Genomic DNA, 16,859 nt, shown 5'->3' on the forward strand with positions numbered 1-16,859 from the left:
ATTTTATCCTTCTCTGTAATTCTGGATATTAGTCCCCTTCCTGAAGAATAGGTAGCTAAGATTTTCCTCTTTTTCTATAGGTTGTCTGTTTATAGTTTGTTTTGCTCTACAGGAACTTTAGAATTTCATGTAGTCCTATTTGTTGATTCTTGGGGCTATTTCCTGTATCTCAAAGTATATTCCCTCTTCCTCTAGCAGATTCACTGTTTTAAGTTTTAAATGGTCTTTGTTCTACTTCGAATTGGCTTTTGTACAGGATGAAAAATAAAGACTTAACTTCATTTTTTGCAAGTGAAAGTCTAGCTTGCCAATGCCCTTGGTTAAATGGACTGTCTTTCTGATGCATTCATTTGAGATTTTTGTCAAGTACTAGATGGTAGTAGTTTTGTTGGTTTGTTTCCAGGTGTTCTACTCTGTTTCATTGGCCCATCTGTTTTTATGTCAGTACCCAGTTATCATTACTACATTTTCCCTATGGTATAATTTGAAGTCAAATGTTACGCTATCTCCAGATGTATTCTTTCTCCTTAGGATTGCTTTGACTATTTGTGGTCTTTTTGTTATTCCATATGAATTCCCACATTGTTTTATTTTTTTTTTTTCTAGTTCTGTGAAGAATAGCATTGGGATTTTGACGGATACCACATAAAATCTGTAGATTAATTCTAGTAATAAAGCTATTTTAATGATACTAACTGCCATTTCCGTATCATGGAAAAGCTTTCTACTGTCTTTGGTTTCCTTTTTTAGTGACTTAAAATTGTCAGTAGGTTTATTTCTAGGTACTCTTGTTGTAATTGTTATGACTGGTATACATTGTTTAATATCTTTGTAAGTTCATTGTAGATATATATGAAGGGTACTTATTTCTGTGTGTTGGTTTTAAATCCTTTAAAAACTAAGTGTTTACTGGGGCTAAATTTTCTGATAGATTCTATCACATCTTTTAAGTGTGGAATCGTGTCATCTGCAAGTAGTGATTTGGCTTTTTCCTTATTTTTATCCCATTTGTCTTGTCTTAATGCTGCTTTGAGTGTTATATTGAATAAGAAGCGGGAATGGTTATCCTTGTCACACTTATCATTTTAAAGGAATTCACTTATTTAATAGAATGTTGTTGTATACAGCCTTTATTGTTTTAAGGGATGTTCCATCTATTACCAATTTTTATAGGATTTTTATCATGAAACCATGGTGAACTTTGCCAAATGCCTTTTCTGTATGTGTTAAGATAATCATATGATTTCTGTATTTATTATATTTACTGATAAGTATGTAGAAGCCAATCTCCAGAATGAATCCTGCTCAGTTGTGACATTTGATCTTTTCAATGTGTTTTGAGTTTTGTTTGTAAGTATTTTGTTGAGAATAATTGCATCTATGTTCATCATTGAAATTGGTTTGTTTTTCATTTTCTTTCCTTTTTTTCCTCCGTCTTTATCTGGATTTGGTATCAGGGTAGCACTGGCTTTGTAGAGTGAATTTGGTGCTGTTCCTTCCCTTTCTATTTTGTAGAATAGTTGGAGAAGTGTTGGTAGCTCTTGTTTTAAAATTTGATAGAATTCAGTGAACACAACTGGTCCTAGGCTTTTCTTTTTGGGGTATCTAGATTACAACTTCACTCTCATTGCTTATAATGCTAAGTTATTTACTTAGATATTTATCCATTTGTTGTTGTCTAGCTTTTTGAAATGTGCATTTTCAAAGTGTTTTCTAATGATGTTCTGGATTTCATTGGAGTCTTGTAATAACAGTCTCTTATCTCTAATTTTGTTAATTTGGCCCTTCTCTTCCCTTTTTGTCAGTTTGTCCAGTTTGTCAATATTGTTAACGTTTTTAAATAACCAATTCTGCTTAGCTGACTTTATGTGTTATTCTTTTAATCTCTAGTTCATTGATTTTTTTCCTGTAAATTTTTATTTATTTCTGTATTAATATTTTTAATTTAAATTAGAAACAATCTTATTTTATATATTAATCCCGGTTCCCTCTCCCTCTCATCCTCCTCTGTCCCCCACTAGCCCCCATCCCATCCCCTTTCTGCTCCTCAGTGAGGGAGAGGCATTCCATGGGGATCATCAAAGTCTGTCATATCATTTGAGACAGGGCCTAGGCCCTCCCCCGTGTCTCTAGGCTAAGAGAGTGGGCTCCCAAAGTCCATTTGTACACTAGGGATAAATATTGATTTACTACCAGAGGCCCCATAGACTGTCCAGGTTTCCTAATTGACACCCACGTTCAGGGGAATGGTTCTGTCCTATGCTGGTTTCCAAACTGTCAGTCTGGGGTCCATGAGCTCTCCCTTGTTCAGGTCAGCTGTTTCTGTGGGTTTCTCCAGCACGGTCTTCACCCCTTTGCTCATCACTCCTCCCTCACTACAACTGGATTCCAGGAGTTTGACTCAGTGCTTAGCTGTGGGTGTCTGCTTCTGTTTCCATCAGCTACTGGATGAAGGTTCTAGGATGCCATATAAGGTAGTCATCAATCTCATTATATGGAAGGGCATTTAAGGTAGCCACTCCACTGTTGCTTAGATTGTTAATTGGGGTCATACTTGTAGACTCCCACTATTAATGTGTCAGGACCTATGTGGCCTTTTATGTCTTTCCAGGTTTGTTTTATGAAATTGGTACCAATATTCATCCCATAAATGCTTACAAATGCTATTTCATGATAAGTTGTTTCTTTTATTAACATGAAATAACCTCTTTATCTCTTTGGATTAGTTTTGCTTTGAAGTCTACCTTATTAGATAGAAGAATAGCTATGACTGCTTGTTAATACTTAATGTTTGCTTGGCACTTTGATATCTGTCCTTCAATATGGAGGGTTTTGAGTTTTGTTTGTTTGGTGTCTTTATTCACTACATGTGTTTCTTACAGACAAAAAAAATAATTGATTCTTGTTTTCTAATCAGTCAGTCTTCTTATTTATAAGTTGAGGCTGTTTTCATGTAAGATTATTATTGAAACAGACTTGCTATTTCTTAAGAATTTGTTAGGCTGTGTTCTGGTTGACAGAATTTTTGGTATTTCTCTTCTGTCGATTTTGGGGTTTGCTGATTTGCTGTGTTAGATACTTGATTGTCTCCTGGCCCTTCGTTGTGCTTCTGTGGAGTGTGTATTTTTATGTGTTCTCCTGGAGAAAGCTATATTAGTTCATTTTCTGTTGTTGTGATAAAGCCCTATAACCAAGGCAACTTAGAGTTTAATTTGGCTGACTTTTCTGAAGGGAGAACAGTCCATGATGTCATAAGTACGACAAGCAACAAACGTGGAGGCAGGACTAGGAAGCAGAGAGGGCAAACTGGCAGTGGAGTGGAGCCGTAAGCTCTCAAAGCCCGTCCCGTGATCCACTGCAGCAAGGCCGCATCACGTAAACCTTCCCAAGCATCACTGCACACTGGGGACTTTCTGCCCAAATGCTTCAGGAGACATTCTTTAATTATTCACCACAGAAGCTTTCTTCTTCTTTCCTGTATTATATTTCTTTAAAAAAATTTTCTGTAGTGCTTGCTTGGTTTTATGAGTTGCTTTAATTTGTTTTTCTTAAACTATCCTTATTTCTCCACCAATTTTAAAGAGTAACTTTTTGCATTCTTGGTTCTTAGGTACTCCAGGGCTTGAAATATGTCATTTTAAGATGTTCTGGTTTTTAGGATTGCAGATGACACAGATTACTCTGTGACCCCTGCCTTTATGTGTGAGTGGCATTTTTCCTGTGCTACTTTTTATATTGTTTATTTGCTTTGTGTTCTGATACTTCAGCGATGACATATCACAGAGCATTCAATGCCTCTTCTATTTGAATATCTACTTCTTTCTCCAGCTATAATTTGATTTGTCTATTCTTTTCGAATTTTCCACGGATCTTTTTCTAATCTGTGAATTCTCAAATTTGGATTCTTGGGTATATCCCAGACTTTTAAGGAGTATTGCCTGTGTACTTTAAATGTCTTTTCTTTATGTATGTCTAAGTGTATCATGGTCTCAGCTTCGCCCTTCATCCCCAATATTTTAGTAATGATACTTTTTTAAATTAAGATTGATTTATTTATCATGTGTACTGTGTTCTGCTTGCATATATGTCTACATATGAGAAGAGGGCACCAGATTTCATTATGGATGGTTGTAAGACACCATGTGGTTTCTGGGAATTGAACCCAGGATGTCTGGAAGAGCAGCCAAGGCTGTTAACCATTGAGCCATCTCTCCAGCCCAGTAATGATACTTTTTGGTGTGGCTTTTATTTAACTGAACATTCGTTCCTATTATTCGTTTGGTTCCTTTTCAGTATTTCAGTTTCCGTGTTTTTTTTCCATATTTTGCATTTTTCCTCCACATTACTGTTTTGTTCACTTTGGAGATTGTCTTTTCAGGGTCTTGGATTGAATTCCCTAGACCATGCACGTGTTTGAGTCTTTTATTTGGTCATTAACTCATTTAGAGTAGGGCTCTGAATTACTTCAGTCTCAGTGGTTTGTTTTCTTCTGCTTGGAGCCCTGAGCTCTCCTCTTATTTCCCTGACTAAGGAGGAAAGCATTGTGGGGCTGGGTTTGCAGACCATGATTCTTGGCCCACTGCAGTCACATCTGCCTTCTTCACTCACCAATAGAGCCACATTCAAGATCATCAGACCTCCATTTTTTTGTCAGAACCGGTTCTGTGCTTTGCCTGTTAGGCTTGTTAGGAGACGGTTGGGGTTTGTTCTTGCTGTAGTTGTTCTCACTGACAAGCACACACAGACATTTACACTTGTATTATTCTCTCACACTGACCAGTCTTTTTCAGTCTTCCTCGCTTCCCTGAACCTTAGCTTTGACCACTTTTCTTCTCTTTCTGAACTCAAGCCTTCCTTTGGTGTTTTCTTCCAGTGTTGTGATTGTAAATGCTGTGTTTATGCTTACAGTTTCCAAACTTGTATTTCTAGTTCAGTCCTCTCATTTCCAGATGAGCTTTCCAAACTTGACTGCTCAGCATCTCTTCTTGGTTACCAGGTGTTTGAGATGACTGTGTAAACACTTGCTCTCTAGTTTTTCCAGTTGCAGTAAATAGCAACTCCATTCTTACAATTAGTTGTGTAAAACCTATTGACTGCTCTTATTCTCATATACACAGTTAGCCAATCAGCAAGCCTTGCTGTTCTACCTACCTCTTGAGTAGCCTTAGAATCTAGTTTTTTGTTAGTCTGAAGCAGCTATTAAATAATAAGCTCACTCAGTGTTTGTTCTGAGTTGGTTTGGTCTATATCTTCCCGCCCTCTTTTTTCTACCATGTCTTGCTTTATAACCCAGCTAGCCTTGAATTTGTAGCAGTTCTTCTGCCTCAGCCTCCAAATGTTGGGATTTCAGGAATGCATCGCCAGCCCATCTCTGTCCTCATGTCTTTGCTTGTGTCCTCTCGGTCAAGGAGTACTTGATCATACTCTACAACTGCAGCTCCTACCTTCCAATCCCTTTTGTTCTCCATTCTCTATCTTTTTACTGTCGTTTTCTTTCTCTCTCTGTCTTTTCTTTTTCTTTTTCTTTTTTTTTTTTTAAGGCTGGGGTCAAACTCAGATCAGCCTGCCTCTGCCTTCTAAGTGCTGAGATTAAAGTGTATGCAACTGTGCCTAGCCATAGCTGTCTAAGAAGTGAGGTGTCTATCAGAGCCCTAGTCATCCTTATCATTTGTGAATCTCTTTTCCTCAGTGTTACTTCCCTGAGACCTCCCAAGAGTTTTGTGAACATAGCAAATTTCAGTTACTTTCCTTGGATGTTGATGTGGAAAATGGAAAAACACTTCAGGTGTTTGTACAGTTAAGTCATTTGAATGTCCGTTATCACAGGGGCTGGAAATGGACACTTACATTCTCATAATCACATTTCTTTTTACTTCTACATTCCAGATAAGCCCAGAATCTTTCAATTGTTCATGTCGGTATTCCTTTCAGAATTTTCTCATCCTAAAATTGTTGGTCTAAAGTTAAAAAACATTGTGATGGCTTATAGAGGGAGAGTATATCCTAAACTTTTCCCTTTGCTGATTGTGCAGGTATTTCAGGTATTGAATGAAAAGAAACAAATATATGCTATTAAATATGTGAACCTAGAAGATGCAGATAACCAAACTATTGACAGCTACCGGAATGAGATAGCTTATTTGAACAAACTACAACAACACAGTGATAAGATCATCCGACTCTATGACTAGTATGGATCCATTTTTATTTTAAAAAGAAAACTTTGTTTTGCCATAATTCTTAGGCAAATAGTAAATTTAATGTAAGCAATTATTGTTTTGTTGCTTCTGTTCATTTTTGACTGCAGCGAAATCACAGAGCAATACATCTACATGGTAATGGAGTGTGGAAACATTGACCTGAATAGTTGGCTTAAGAAGAAAAAATCCATCAATCCATGGGAACGCAAGAGCTACTGGAAAAACATGTTGGAGGCAGTCTACACAATCCATCAGCATGGTTATTTTAAAATTTCTTCATATATGTAAAGTTAAAATAGTTGTTCATTCTGTCATATTAGAAAAATACTCTTATTTTATCAGTACCTACCTTTAATAATTAATTGGAAGTTCATTTTGGAACAAACCCGTTTCTTAAGACTAAGGTTATTCACAGGACACAGAATACAAACTTAAATCCACACATGTGCAATGTAACTTTATCTTCCTCAATATTAACTGGTGCCTCTTACCTTCAAGTCATTGGTTGTAGTTGGTCCTAGACTTGAGGATCTGGGCATCCTAAAAATAGGAGGGTGATGGTCAGTACTGCAGTCTGCAGAGAATTTTGTTTTCTTGTGTCAGTTGTTTTGTTCTCACTTTTGTGTTTTACTATTAGCCTCTGGTTTTTTAAAAAATGTGTTCTTCTTTCAGAGCTTTTCTCTGCCCTTTACCCTGTCTTTAAAACAAACTTGTTCAATTTAATATGTTTCGCTTCTCTTTTTACAACCTAAAAATAATTAGTCAGTGATTAGGATTCTTGGGTGGCATGGGAAGCATTTGGTCTACTGTCTGACAGGGATTGGTGGTGCTCTCCTGGGCAGCCAAAATGCCTAACTTCAACTCCTCCTCAATTTAGGGGTAGGCCATATAATCTTGAGCAATTCACTTAAAGTCAAATTACATTAGTGTTCTCACCCTTAAAATGAGGATGAAAATGGTACCTACTCATTTACTCAGCATCACAAACAGGTCTAAAGTATTCATTACAAGTAACAAATTTAGAGTGGCCTCTGGCTCACTGTATTTGCTAAGAAGGTGTAGACTGTATAATAAATGAATATTAACGTATTGACTAGTTGAGTCAGCTTGACCCAGAGATTATGAAATCTTTTTGTCCACCGAATGTTTTACTTCATCTAACATAATGAATTTTATTTTGAAGGCATTGTTCATAGTGATCTGAAGCCTGCTAACTTTCTAATAGTTGATGGAATGCTAAAGCTAATTGATTTTGGGATTGCAAATCAAATGCAGCCAGATACAACAAGCATTGTGAAAGATTCTCCGGTAGGACACCTTTTTGCTGTTTTTGATTGTGTTTTATAGTGTTTTGAACCAGTGTTTCACATAATGTAGAATGGCCTTGGCTTTGCTCAGAATCAGTGGCTAGGCTAGCCTTCAATTCCTGATCCTGCTGCCTATGCCTTCTAGGTGTGGGATTACAGTTGTGAGCCCAAAGCCTGGCTTCAGGTAGAACTTGTAGTGTTGGCTGACTACTAAGGTTTAGTTCCTTTTATATGTCAAGTATTTTGCCATTATATTTTTTACTGGCTGTGTTCTTCAAAAAATTTGAAGTCTTTAAAAGAATAGAAACTGAATGTAAAAGATTCAAAACCATAGTCAGTTTATTTAGAAAAGAGTTCAAAATCAGATAAATATATCAAGGCATTTTGAATGGTTTTTCTCATAGGTGAGGCAGAGCAGAGAGGAATTCCATGGTCTCTCCATTGTCCTGTATTTTTTCTTAGCACGTAAATTGGGGGAGGTTTTTAAGAGCCTTGTTGGGAATATGGAAACATTCCACCCAGCTACATTAAAAAATAATTATTTTATATACTATTTGTGGTGTGTGTGTTCAAGTGCAAGGATGCTACCTGCATTTAGAAATCAGGAGAGCTGTCAATGGCAGGATCCTATCATGCAGGCATTTTGTTGTTGTTGTGGTTCTTAAGCTTCCTAATGCTGTAACCCTCATACAGTTCCTCATGTTGTGGTGACTCACAACCATAGAATTATTTTCATTTCTACTTTATAACAGTAAATTTGTTATTGTTATGAATTTTAATGTGGATATCTGATATGTGACCCCTGGGAAAAGGCCATTGGACCCCCCCCCAAGGGAGGTGAGAACTACTGTACTAAAGGATTATGCTGTATCATTTCTGACTGTAGAAATTCTTTTATGGTTTAGCTTTCCAGCCCATTTCAGCCTGCACATAGGGGCCAAAGAATATTGGGAAATAAAGCTAGCTGGTTCTTTTTGTTTATATATATTAACTTGGTTGGTTGGTTTAGTGAAGGGGGGAAATGTTGAACTTATTTGAACATGGAAGTGATTGATACTCATCCCTCAGAGTTCAGAATGAGCCTAGATAATTATAAAGGCAGATAATACTAGTTCCCCAGCACACTTACAGACAAAGCACAGCATTTGGAAATGCACCCATTCATTCTTAGCCCAACTTGTTTCTGTTTGAGTTGCAATGTGATCTTACATGTATTTTTATATTCTTGGCAGTTATTTGAATTTTTCAAGTCTGCCACTTAAATCACTAGTTATCCAAGTTTCCAAGAATCTGACATTTATGTGTTTATAAATCTAGAAAGATGTTTTCATTGATTTCTCTGTTTTCTGTGATTTGACAAATAGGTTGGCACAGTTAATTACATGCCTCCAGAAGCAATCAGAGACATGTCTTCATCAAAAGAAAATGGGAAAGCCAAGACCAAGGTACTGGAAATAGCTCACTCACCTGGCACCAGTGGACTGCACCTTTTGTAAATTGTTTTGGGAGTCCCTTTCACCATTCTTTTAATTATTTTGTTTTACTGTTTTATGCGTGTGCACTGGTTTTGCCTACTTATATGTCTGTTTACCATGTGTATGAAGTGTTCTTAGAGACTGGAAGAGGACATTGCATCCCAAGACTGGAGTTAGAAGGTTGTGAGCTCTGGGGTGGCGTTAAGAATGGAGCCCAGGTCCTCTGGAGGAGTTAGAAGGTTGTGAACTGTGGGGTGGGCGTTAGGAATGGAGCCCAGGTCCTCTGGAGGAGCTACCTGTGCTCTTGACCACTGAGCCATCTCTGGCACCAGTTTCCCCAGTCCTTATTGATTTGTAATTGTCCTTTAATGCTGATCTTCTGTGTGGTGGTTCCACACAGTGTGTTCATATAAAGTAGACCTGGGAGAGCTTTTTGGAGTTTTAAGTTAAAGGCAATTTTAACAAAAACTCTGATTTAGACACCAGAAATGATATTCCTTGATGTCCTTTGGAGTCTTTTTGTTTGATTCCTTTCTAATTTTTTACGTTCATTGTTTTTGTAGTATTGGGAATTGAAACTAGAGTCTTGTGTATCTTAATAATCATTTATTGTGAATTCTACATTTCAGAATTTGACAGGCTATATAAAATTTTGTAGCCTATGGGTGGTAACTTTATTTCAGTCTTGATAAGTGCTGTTAGCCTTCTTGATGTCCCCTACCAGAGGCCCATTTTCTCTGTCCGGGATGTGTCAAGCTACCAGGCTGATCTTTACACTGCTAAAGTATTTGCAAGAACACATGCTTGGGTCCCAGTGACCTTCATGTCCATAAGTCTGCTTCTTCAGCAGTGACATAACTTACCTGGTTTCCACTCTGTCAGTTGGACTTGTGAATAATACGTATTTTAAAAGAAAACAAAGATAACTGAGAAAAAAAAGTTTTCAGTGCAGCATCTGGCTCACCATTGTAAATTTGCCTTTTTTCTCTAGAAAACTATGGTTTTTTAGTTAGTTATTCAAAGAACTTGCATAAAGTCTGTTTATATGTCCATGTTGGGTCGCTCATGCATTCATGCACATTTATGTTCTGAGTGTGGGCACATATAGTTGGCAGAGGGCAACTTTGGGTATCCATTCTACCCATCTTGTTGGAAATAAGTCTTTCTGTTGTTGTATGCAGATGTATACAGCTAGCTAGCTGACCCACAGCCTTGGGGGTTTCTTTTGATTCTTGCCCTGGGTTACCATGCCTGACTTTATATGGACTCTGGGTATCTCAACTCAGGTCCTCACACTTATGCAGCAAGTGCTGTACCCTGTCTCCCCAGCCCAGCTTGCATGAAACATTGGTGAATATTTTGTCTTAGCTATTTTCATAATTGTTTGCCTTCTGATTTCTTCATGATTTATATTTGCTCTTATTATTAAGTTTTCTTTAGACTTCCCATGGTTTGTTGAACTTAAAAAAACACATCTTCATCTATTCACAACTATTTCACTTTTTCAGTTTGTGTTTTTGTCTTTGTTAGGTGTTTGGGTGTTTGAGCTCTTTTATGTACTCTGTTTTTTGTTTTGTTTTGCTTTGCTTTTTGTTTGAGGGCAGGGTCTACCTTTGAACCCTTGACTGGCCTTAAACTTGAGGTGAGTCTCCTGCATTGGCTTTCTGGAGTGATGGGATAGGCCTTACATTGCTTGAGTTATCACTGACATTACCCAGCTAAATATTTTCACTTTATTTGTTTGTTTGTTTATTTATTTTTGGTAGTTCAAGGAACTTGTGTTTGCCTCTTGAGCTGTCTTTCCTTCTGTGTCCTGGGTATTTTTCCTTATCTCTTAATTGAAATCATAACTGATTTAAATGTAGTGTTTAGACTTGGATTAAAACTGCTGATTTAACTGGGTGTGGCAGTGCAAGTCTGTAAACCTATAATCCACCATTGAGAAGCTAAGGCTAGAGGATCTTGAGTTTAATGAAAGTGTGGGTAATGTAACATGGCCTTGCTTTTAAAAAGACAAAAAAATTTTACTTAGTTTTAATTTGGCCATTATTTATAGGTTTTATTATAGTATTTTAAATGCCTATTAATTTCTAAGGTTTGTAATTTCAGTTAAAATTTGTCTTTTTTGTTTTTTTGAGGCAGGTTTTCTCAGTGTAACCTTGGCTGTCTTGGCACTCATTCTGCAGACCAGGTTAGGCTTGAACTCAGATCTGCTTGCTTCTGCCTCCTGAGTGCTGGGATTACAGGTGTGCACCACCACCAATGCCCAGCAAAATTTGTCTCTTACTTTTAGGTTTTAGATTATACCTAGAGGTTATAAATTCTTTCAATTGTCAACTTAGTGATTTAACATACAATGGCAAATTTCCTCTCCCCATTTTTCTCACCTCCCCACCCCCATTTTTTGAGACATAGTCTTCTTATATTGCCCAGGCTAGCCTTGAATTCTTAGATCGCCACCTTAGCCTTCTAAAATGCTAGGATTACAGATGTATGACACCACCTGGCTCAGTTTTCAGTGATACAGTAACATTTTAAAAATTCCTCCTTGGGGCTAGAGAGTTGGCTCAGTGGTCAAGAGAAAGTTCTGCTCTTGCAAAGGACCCAAGTTCAGTTCTCAGCATCCATGTTGGGTAGCTGCTTATAACTCCAGCTCCAGGGGATCCAATGCCCTCTTCTGGCTTCTGTGGAATACCATACATGTGACACACACACACATAATCATTTTTTAAGTTTATCCTTTTTCTTCTGTATGTGATGTTTTGCTCTCATTTCCTAATATTAAATTGTAGTTTTACTGTCATTTCTTCTTTTAAAAAAAAAAGGTTTTGAATGTCTGGGTTTTTTTTCTTTAGTTCCACCATCCTTCACCAACTTTCTTTATCATTTACTTTAGATTTATTCTTTGTGAAAATTATGTTTGTGTTGTTATCATTCTCCATTTTCCTGTTGCTGTGATTATTCCTAATGTGACTTAATGCCAGGAACGTTCAATAGTATTGGGCTTGGGGAGAATGCGTGATACTTACTAGGACTTATTCAGAAACTCCTGTGGGCTGAAGAAGTGGCTCAGCAGTTAAGAGTACTTTCTGCTCTTGCTGAGGACCTGGGCTCAGTTCCCAGAGCTCAGGTCCACACACATACACATAAAGTAAAAATAGGTAAACCTACAAAGAAAAAGAGACTTCTCTATGATAGACTAGGTTCAACTTATTTAATACCCATAACAATATACCTTGTTTTATTTTTGCTGTTGGTAATTAGACTTGTGGTTTTATACATGCCAGGTGAGGGGATCTGCCCCTGACTCTGTCCAGCCTGTTTCTGTGGTTTGTATTCAAGAGATTAGGGTTGTGCAATTTAAATGACCTTTTAAAATATAAATATATACATATATGTATAGTGAGTTCAGATATAAATGTATTACAACCCAATCATTCTGGGACAAACAAGTAAATTCAAATTTATGGGTATGTGTTTTTACAAGATGCCAAGAGTTTCTTTATTTCCTTTAAAAATAGTTTTGAGTTTTTCAAAGGTTTAAAGTTCTCTATAAATATAACGAAAACTAGGAAAGGATGTTTGCCGTTAAGTGTAATCTTATACTTTGACATTCATTGAGGTTTTAAGTATCGTTAGGATTACAGATATATAATATTCTTATGTTCCATTTTATATTTATATTAAGTAAATTAACTTTTCTTCTCCTACTTAGATAAGCCCCAGAAGTGATGTTTGGTCCTTGGGATGTATTTTGTACTATATGACTTATGGGAAAACACCATTTCAGCATATCATTAATCAGATCTCTAAACTACATGCCATAATTGACCCTAGTCATGAAATTGAATTTCCTGATATTCCAGAAAAAGATCTTCAAGATGTTCTAAAGGTAACATTAACAGAATGTGGATATCGAAAATTATGTCTCATAATTTCATGTTTGTTTAAAAGAAATAGTTGAGGTGGTTGGAATTATTTAGCTATCTTGAATATAGCCTAGTGAGAGGAGTACCTAGCAGGAGTTGTTTTTAAAGCATGCTTACTATAAAAAGTGCTTGAATACTTAGGAATTTCTAAAAGGTGACTCAGAGAAAACCTCTTACCATTATCTGAGTAGGATGTCTGGTGCAGCTTCTGTAGTATGATGTCATTTGGAAAGCTACTTTGTCGGCAGCACGTATGAAAACTTGCTTTTTTTTTATTATTATTTTAAAGCGCTGTTTAGTAAGGGACCCTAAAGAGAGGATATCCATCTCTGAACTGCTCACACATCCGTATGTTCAAATTCAACCCCACCCAGGTACTGTTTCCTTAAAGGTTACTGTTTACTATGTTATCAACATGAATGGTGTGTTAACTGTAGAAAACCAGAATCTAAATTGGCCTCTCCCTTATACCCTGCCTTCTTCAAGGAAGTTGGCATTTTGCTAAATAATCAAGTTAATAACATTGGCCTTTTAAACTATGTTATTTAATCTTTCCTATCCTCATATGGGATTGTGATAATTAAAATACTGCTCAATGGTGTACAATTCATTAAGTAGGATGTATTCTTTTGTTGTTGTTTTGGGGACAGAATCTTACTATTATAGCCTAGGCTGGCCTTGAATTCACAATCCCTTTCCCCTGCCTCCAGAATGAAGCTCTTTGTTTGTTTAATTGGGGGTGGTGTGTTTCCTCAAACTTAGAGCAGTACTCATACCTTAGCCTCCTGGGGTCTGGGATTACAGGCATGTACTTTGTCAGTGTGCGTTCTCAAATGAATTTATACTGTTGTTATTAGTGCCAGCCTTTTGTTGATTATATTCCTTTCACAGGCAGCCAGATGGCTAGGGAAGCCACTGATGAGATGAAGTATGTTCTGGGTCAACTGGTTGGTCTGAATTCTCCTAACTCCATTTTGAAAGCTGCCAAAGTAAGTGCATCTACATTAATTCCATGTCTTAATATAGTACAGTGAGTTAGACACTTAAAGAAGCATAGCCAAAAGGGAAGTTAGCTGTTCACATCTATGGTGAAATTCATTTCTTCGAGTTGGTACTTTTGAGTGTTTCTGACTTGTGTTTTTGTTCTTAGGATTCCAGCTGGAATAAATAGGAATTTATCTTTTAGACTATCTCAGCCACATTCTCAGCACAGCTCTAGAAATCATTTCTTCTAGTCAATTTTTAATGCAGCCTTAGGAAAATAACAGCAATTTTCATGTGCAATAGTTTCTGTAGCAGTTGATGCATTTCCCCAAAGCACATCTCAGACTTGGCAGCTTCCTGGGACTTTCTCCATGGTGGTGATTTCATGTCTCCATACATTAAGATCATAATAGTGTATTATTCAAAATGTTCTTTTATATAAAATTAAGGTGAGTTAATCATCCCGCCGGGCGGTGGTGGCGCACGCCTTTAATCCCAGCACTCGGGGGGCAGAGGCAGGCGGATCTCTGTGAGTTTGAGGCCAGGCTGGACCGACAGCCTCCAAAACAATACAGAGAAACCCTGTCTCATAAAAACCAAAGGGAAAAAAAAATCATCCCATCACTGAGATTTTATATTACTTGATAGCAAATGTATCTGTCACCTTCATAAATTAGAAATTAGATGTTGACTTAGCATTCAGTCTTATTTTTTAATACATACCTTTTACTAATTCAGTTGCCCCCTATATCCATGGATTCCCTATCTAGAGTTAACTGCAAATCAAAAACATTCTGAAAAATAATTTATGTATACTGGACATATACTTGCTCTCTTGTTATTCTGTAAAAATGCAGTAACATAATTATATCATGTTTACATTGTATTAGTTACAAGTATGAATTAAAATATTCAGCAAGTTATGTACATATATATGCAAATAGTATGCACATTCTGTAAGGGGCTAAAACCATCTGACAGGTAGGAAACTTGTTAACCAGTCCTTCAAAGGTATACCAAGGGACCAGGGAACCTATTTAAACGGATTTACATAGTACTTTTAATGTCTTCTTTTAGTGTAAGTAGCTTCTGAAATTATATGTTGTTTCCTAAGGAATATTTGATATGTAGGGATCTATGAGTAAGTTACTTTAAGGAAATGTGGTCTCATAGGCATGCGTGTGTGCTGATTGTGCTATATATTATAATTCTCTTATGAAAAGATTGAGCTGCATTTCTTTATATCCAGAAAAGTCATCTTTACTGATATAATACATTGAGCTCAAATGTTGAAAAGCAGATTTTTGATGTATTTCAGACTCTATATGAGCGCTATAATTGTGCTGAAAGTCGAGATTCTTCATCGTCCAAGACTTTTGACAAAAGGGGAGAAACAAAGTGATGCACAGCTACTCACATACCAAAACACTAAATCTGTTCTTCAACAAAACTCTTCAGTGTGTGGAGATCTACGTCAGGAAACAACCTTGCCTGAATTTTATCAATAAACACTTCAGTAAATTATCCTCCAAAAAACAAAAACAAAAAAGCCACTGTAAAGCTAACCACTAATGGCACTGTATATATTAAATTATAGAATGTGCTTTTTGTTTTATGCTTTTCTGTAAATTTATTCTGTCTGGTAACATTTCATGCTTGAAGCAGTGGGGGAATGCTGGAATGTTGAACATCTCTGTAATTGAAGATGTCTGCTGTGAAGACCGTGTAAATAAAACTTAACCTGGCAGACACCACAGTCCCAAAGGCCTACAGTTGTTTCTTCAGTTCAACGTGTTATTAACATGGTAGCAATTCTTAGAAGCAGATTAAGAATAGACCTTAGTAAATGAAGTATAACAGTTAAATTTCCAAAGGGTTTAAGGTTGTAAATAGGCCGTGTGGTGGCAGCAGTGCACGATTATTCCCAGCACTCAGAAGGCAGAGGCAGGTGGATCTAGCCTGGTCTGCAGAGCGAGCGCCAGGACAATCAGGGATAAGAAATGGTGTCTCACAGAAAACAAAAGCAAAAAAAGGAAAAAAAAAAAAACAGCAGCAACAACAAAGATTGTAAACCGATTTCCTAATTATCTGAACCATCTATAGTGCTTGGTCTACATGTGGCTGTTTCAGTTCTGCCTTTGGCTCTTCATAGTACAAGTTAGTTTTGATGCCCAGAGTCTTGTCCTGGAATCTGTGTTGAAAGTTGTATAGTTTTAGTTGCATGCCATTATTGAATACTTTTTGGTAATGGATTATTATAAATGTGGCCTCAGTGTATGAAACCTGTCTTCCTCTTGTTCCCAGCCCCTCCCTCCATATTGGGGATCAAATCCAGAGCCTTGCAAGAATCACACTATATGTGCAACTACTTCCAAACCAGAACTTGAAATACTTCCCTCAAATATTTCCAAATATACTCAACTTTGCTTTGCATTAACACTGTATTAGTTTCTAAAAAATAATTTATTTTTTAAAATAGGCTCTTTTTTTTTTTTGATTTTTTGAGACAGGCTTTCTCTGTGGCACAGTCCTGGCTGTCCTGGAACTTGCTTTGTAGGCCAGGCTGGCCTCAAACTCACTGAGATCTACCCGCCTCTGTCTCCCATGCTGGGATTAAAGGCCTGTGCATCACCACTGCCCGGCTAAAAATAGACTTTTTAAAGAGCAGTTTTAGATCTATAAGAAAATTAAGCAGAAAATACAGAACTCCTATGTGTCTTTTACGTTCTCTCACAGGCTGCCATCACTTTTGGCATTGTCATATCAGTGATACTTTTTGTTACAATCTATGACTATAAATGGATAATGTTTATAAGGTACATTTTGTGGACTTTGACATGTAATGCAGGCATTTATCCTACAGAATGGTTTTGATGTCCTTGCCCCTAACTCTGGGGAAACACTGCTCTTTATACCTTGTTCCTTTTCCAGCCATAGTAAAAGTGACATCTACAGTCCTGGAAA

The 16,859-nt window shown here is 37.0% G+C and overlaps 1 protein-coding gene across 4 annotated transcripts in view; it reads left to right on the forward strand.

Annotated features, from left to right (window-relative positions):
* Ttk (TTK protein kinase) overlaps positions 1–15,651 on the forward strand; it is a 38,954-nt gene extending 23,303 nt beyond the window's left edge. For all 4 annotated transcript variants that reach the window (XM_040740076.1, XM_040740077.1, XM_040740078.1 and 1 more), the window contains exons 15-22: positions 6,033–6,190; positions 6,308–6,459; positions 7,384–7,508; positions 8,872–8,952; positions 12,698–12,874; positions 13,201–13,285; positions 13,803–13,900; positions 15,214–15,651. In XM_040740076.1, coding sequence (XP_040596010.1) covers positions 6,033–6,190; positions 6,308–6,459; positions 7,384–7,508; positions 8,872–8,952; positions 12,698–12,874; positions 13,201–13,285; positions 13,803–13,900; positions 15,214–15,297 — 960 coding nt within the window. In that variant the 3' untranslated portion in view covers positions 15,298–15,651. The remainder of the gene's footprint in view (positions 1–6,032; positions 6,191–6,307; positions 6,460–7,383; positions 7,509–8,871; positions 8,953–12,697; positions 12,875–13,200; positions 13,286–13,802; positions 13,901–15,213) is intronic.
* The last annotated feature ends 1,208 nt before the right edge of the window (positions 15,652–16,859 follow it).

Source organism: Mesocricetus auratus, unplaced genomic scaffold (assembly GCF_017639785.1).
Source record: "Mesocricetus auratus isolate SY011 unplaced genomic scaffold, BCM_Maur_2.0 Super-Scaffold_100691, whole genome shotgun sequence".
Taxonomy (NCBI): domain Eukaryota; kingdom Metazoa; phylum Chordata; class Mammalia; order Rodentia; family Cricetidae; genus Mesocricetus; species Mesocricetus auratus.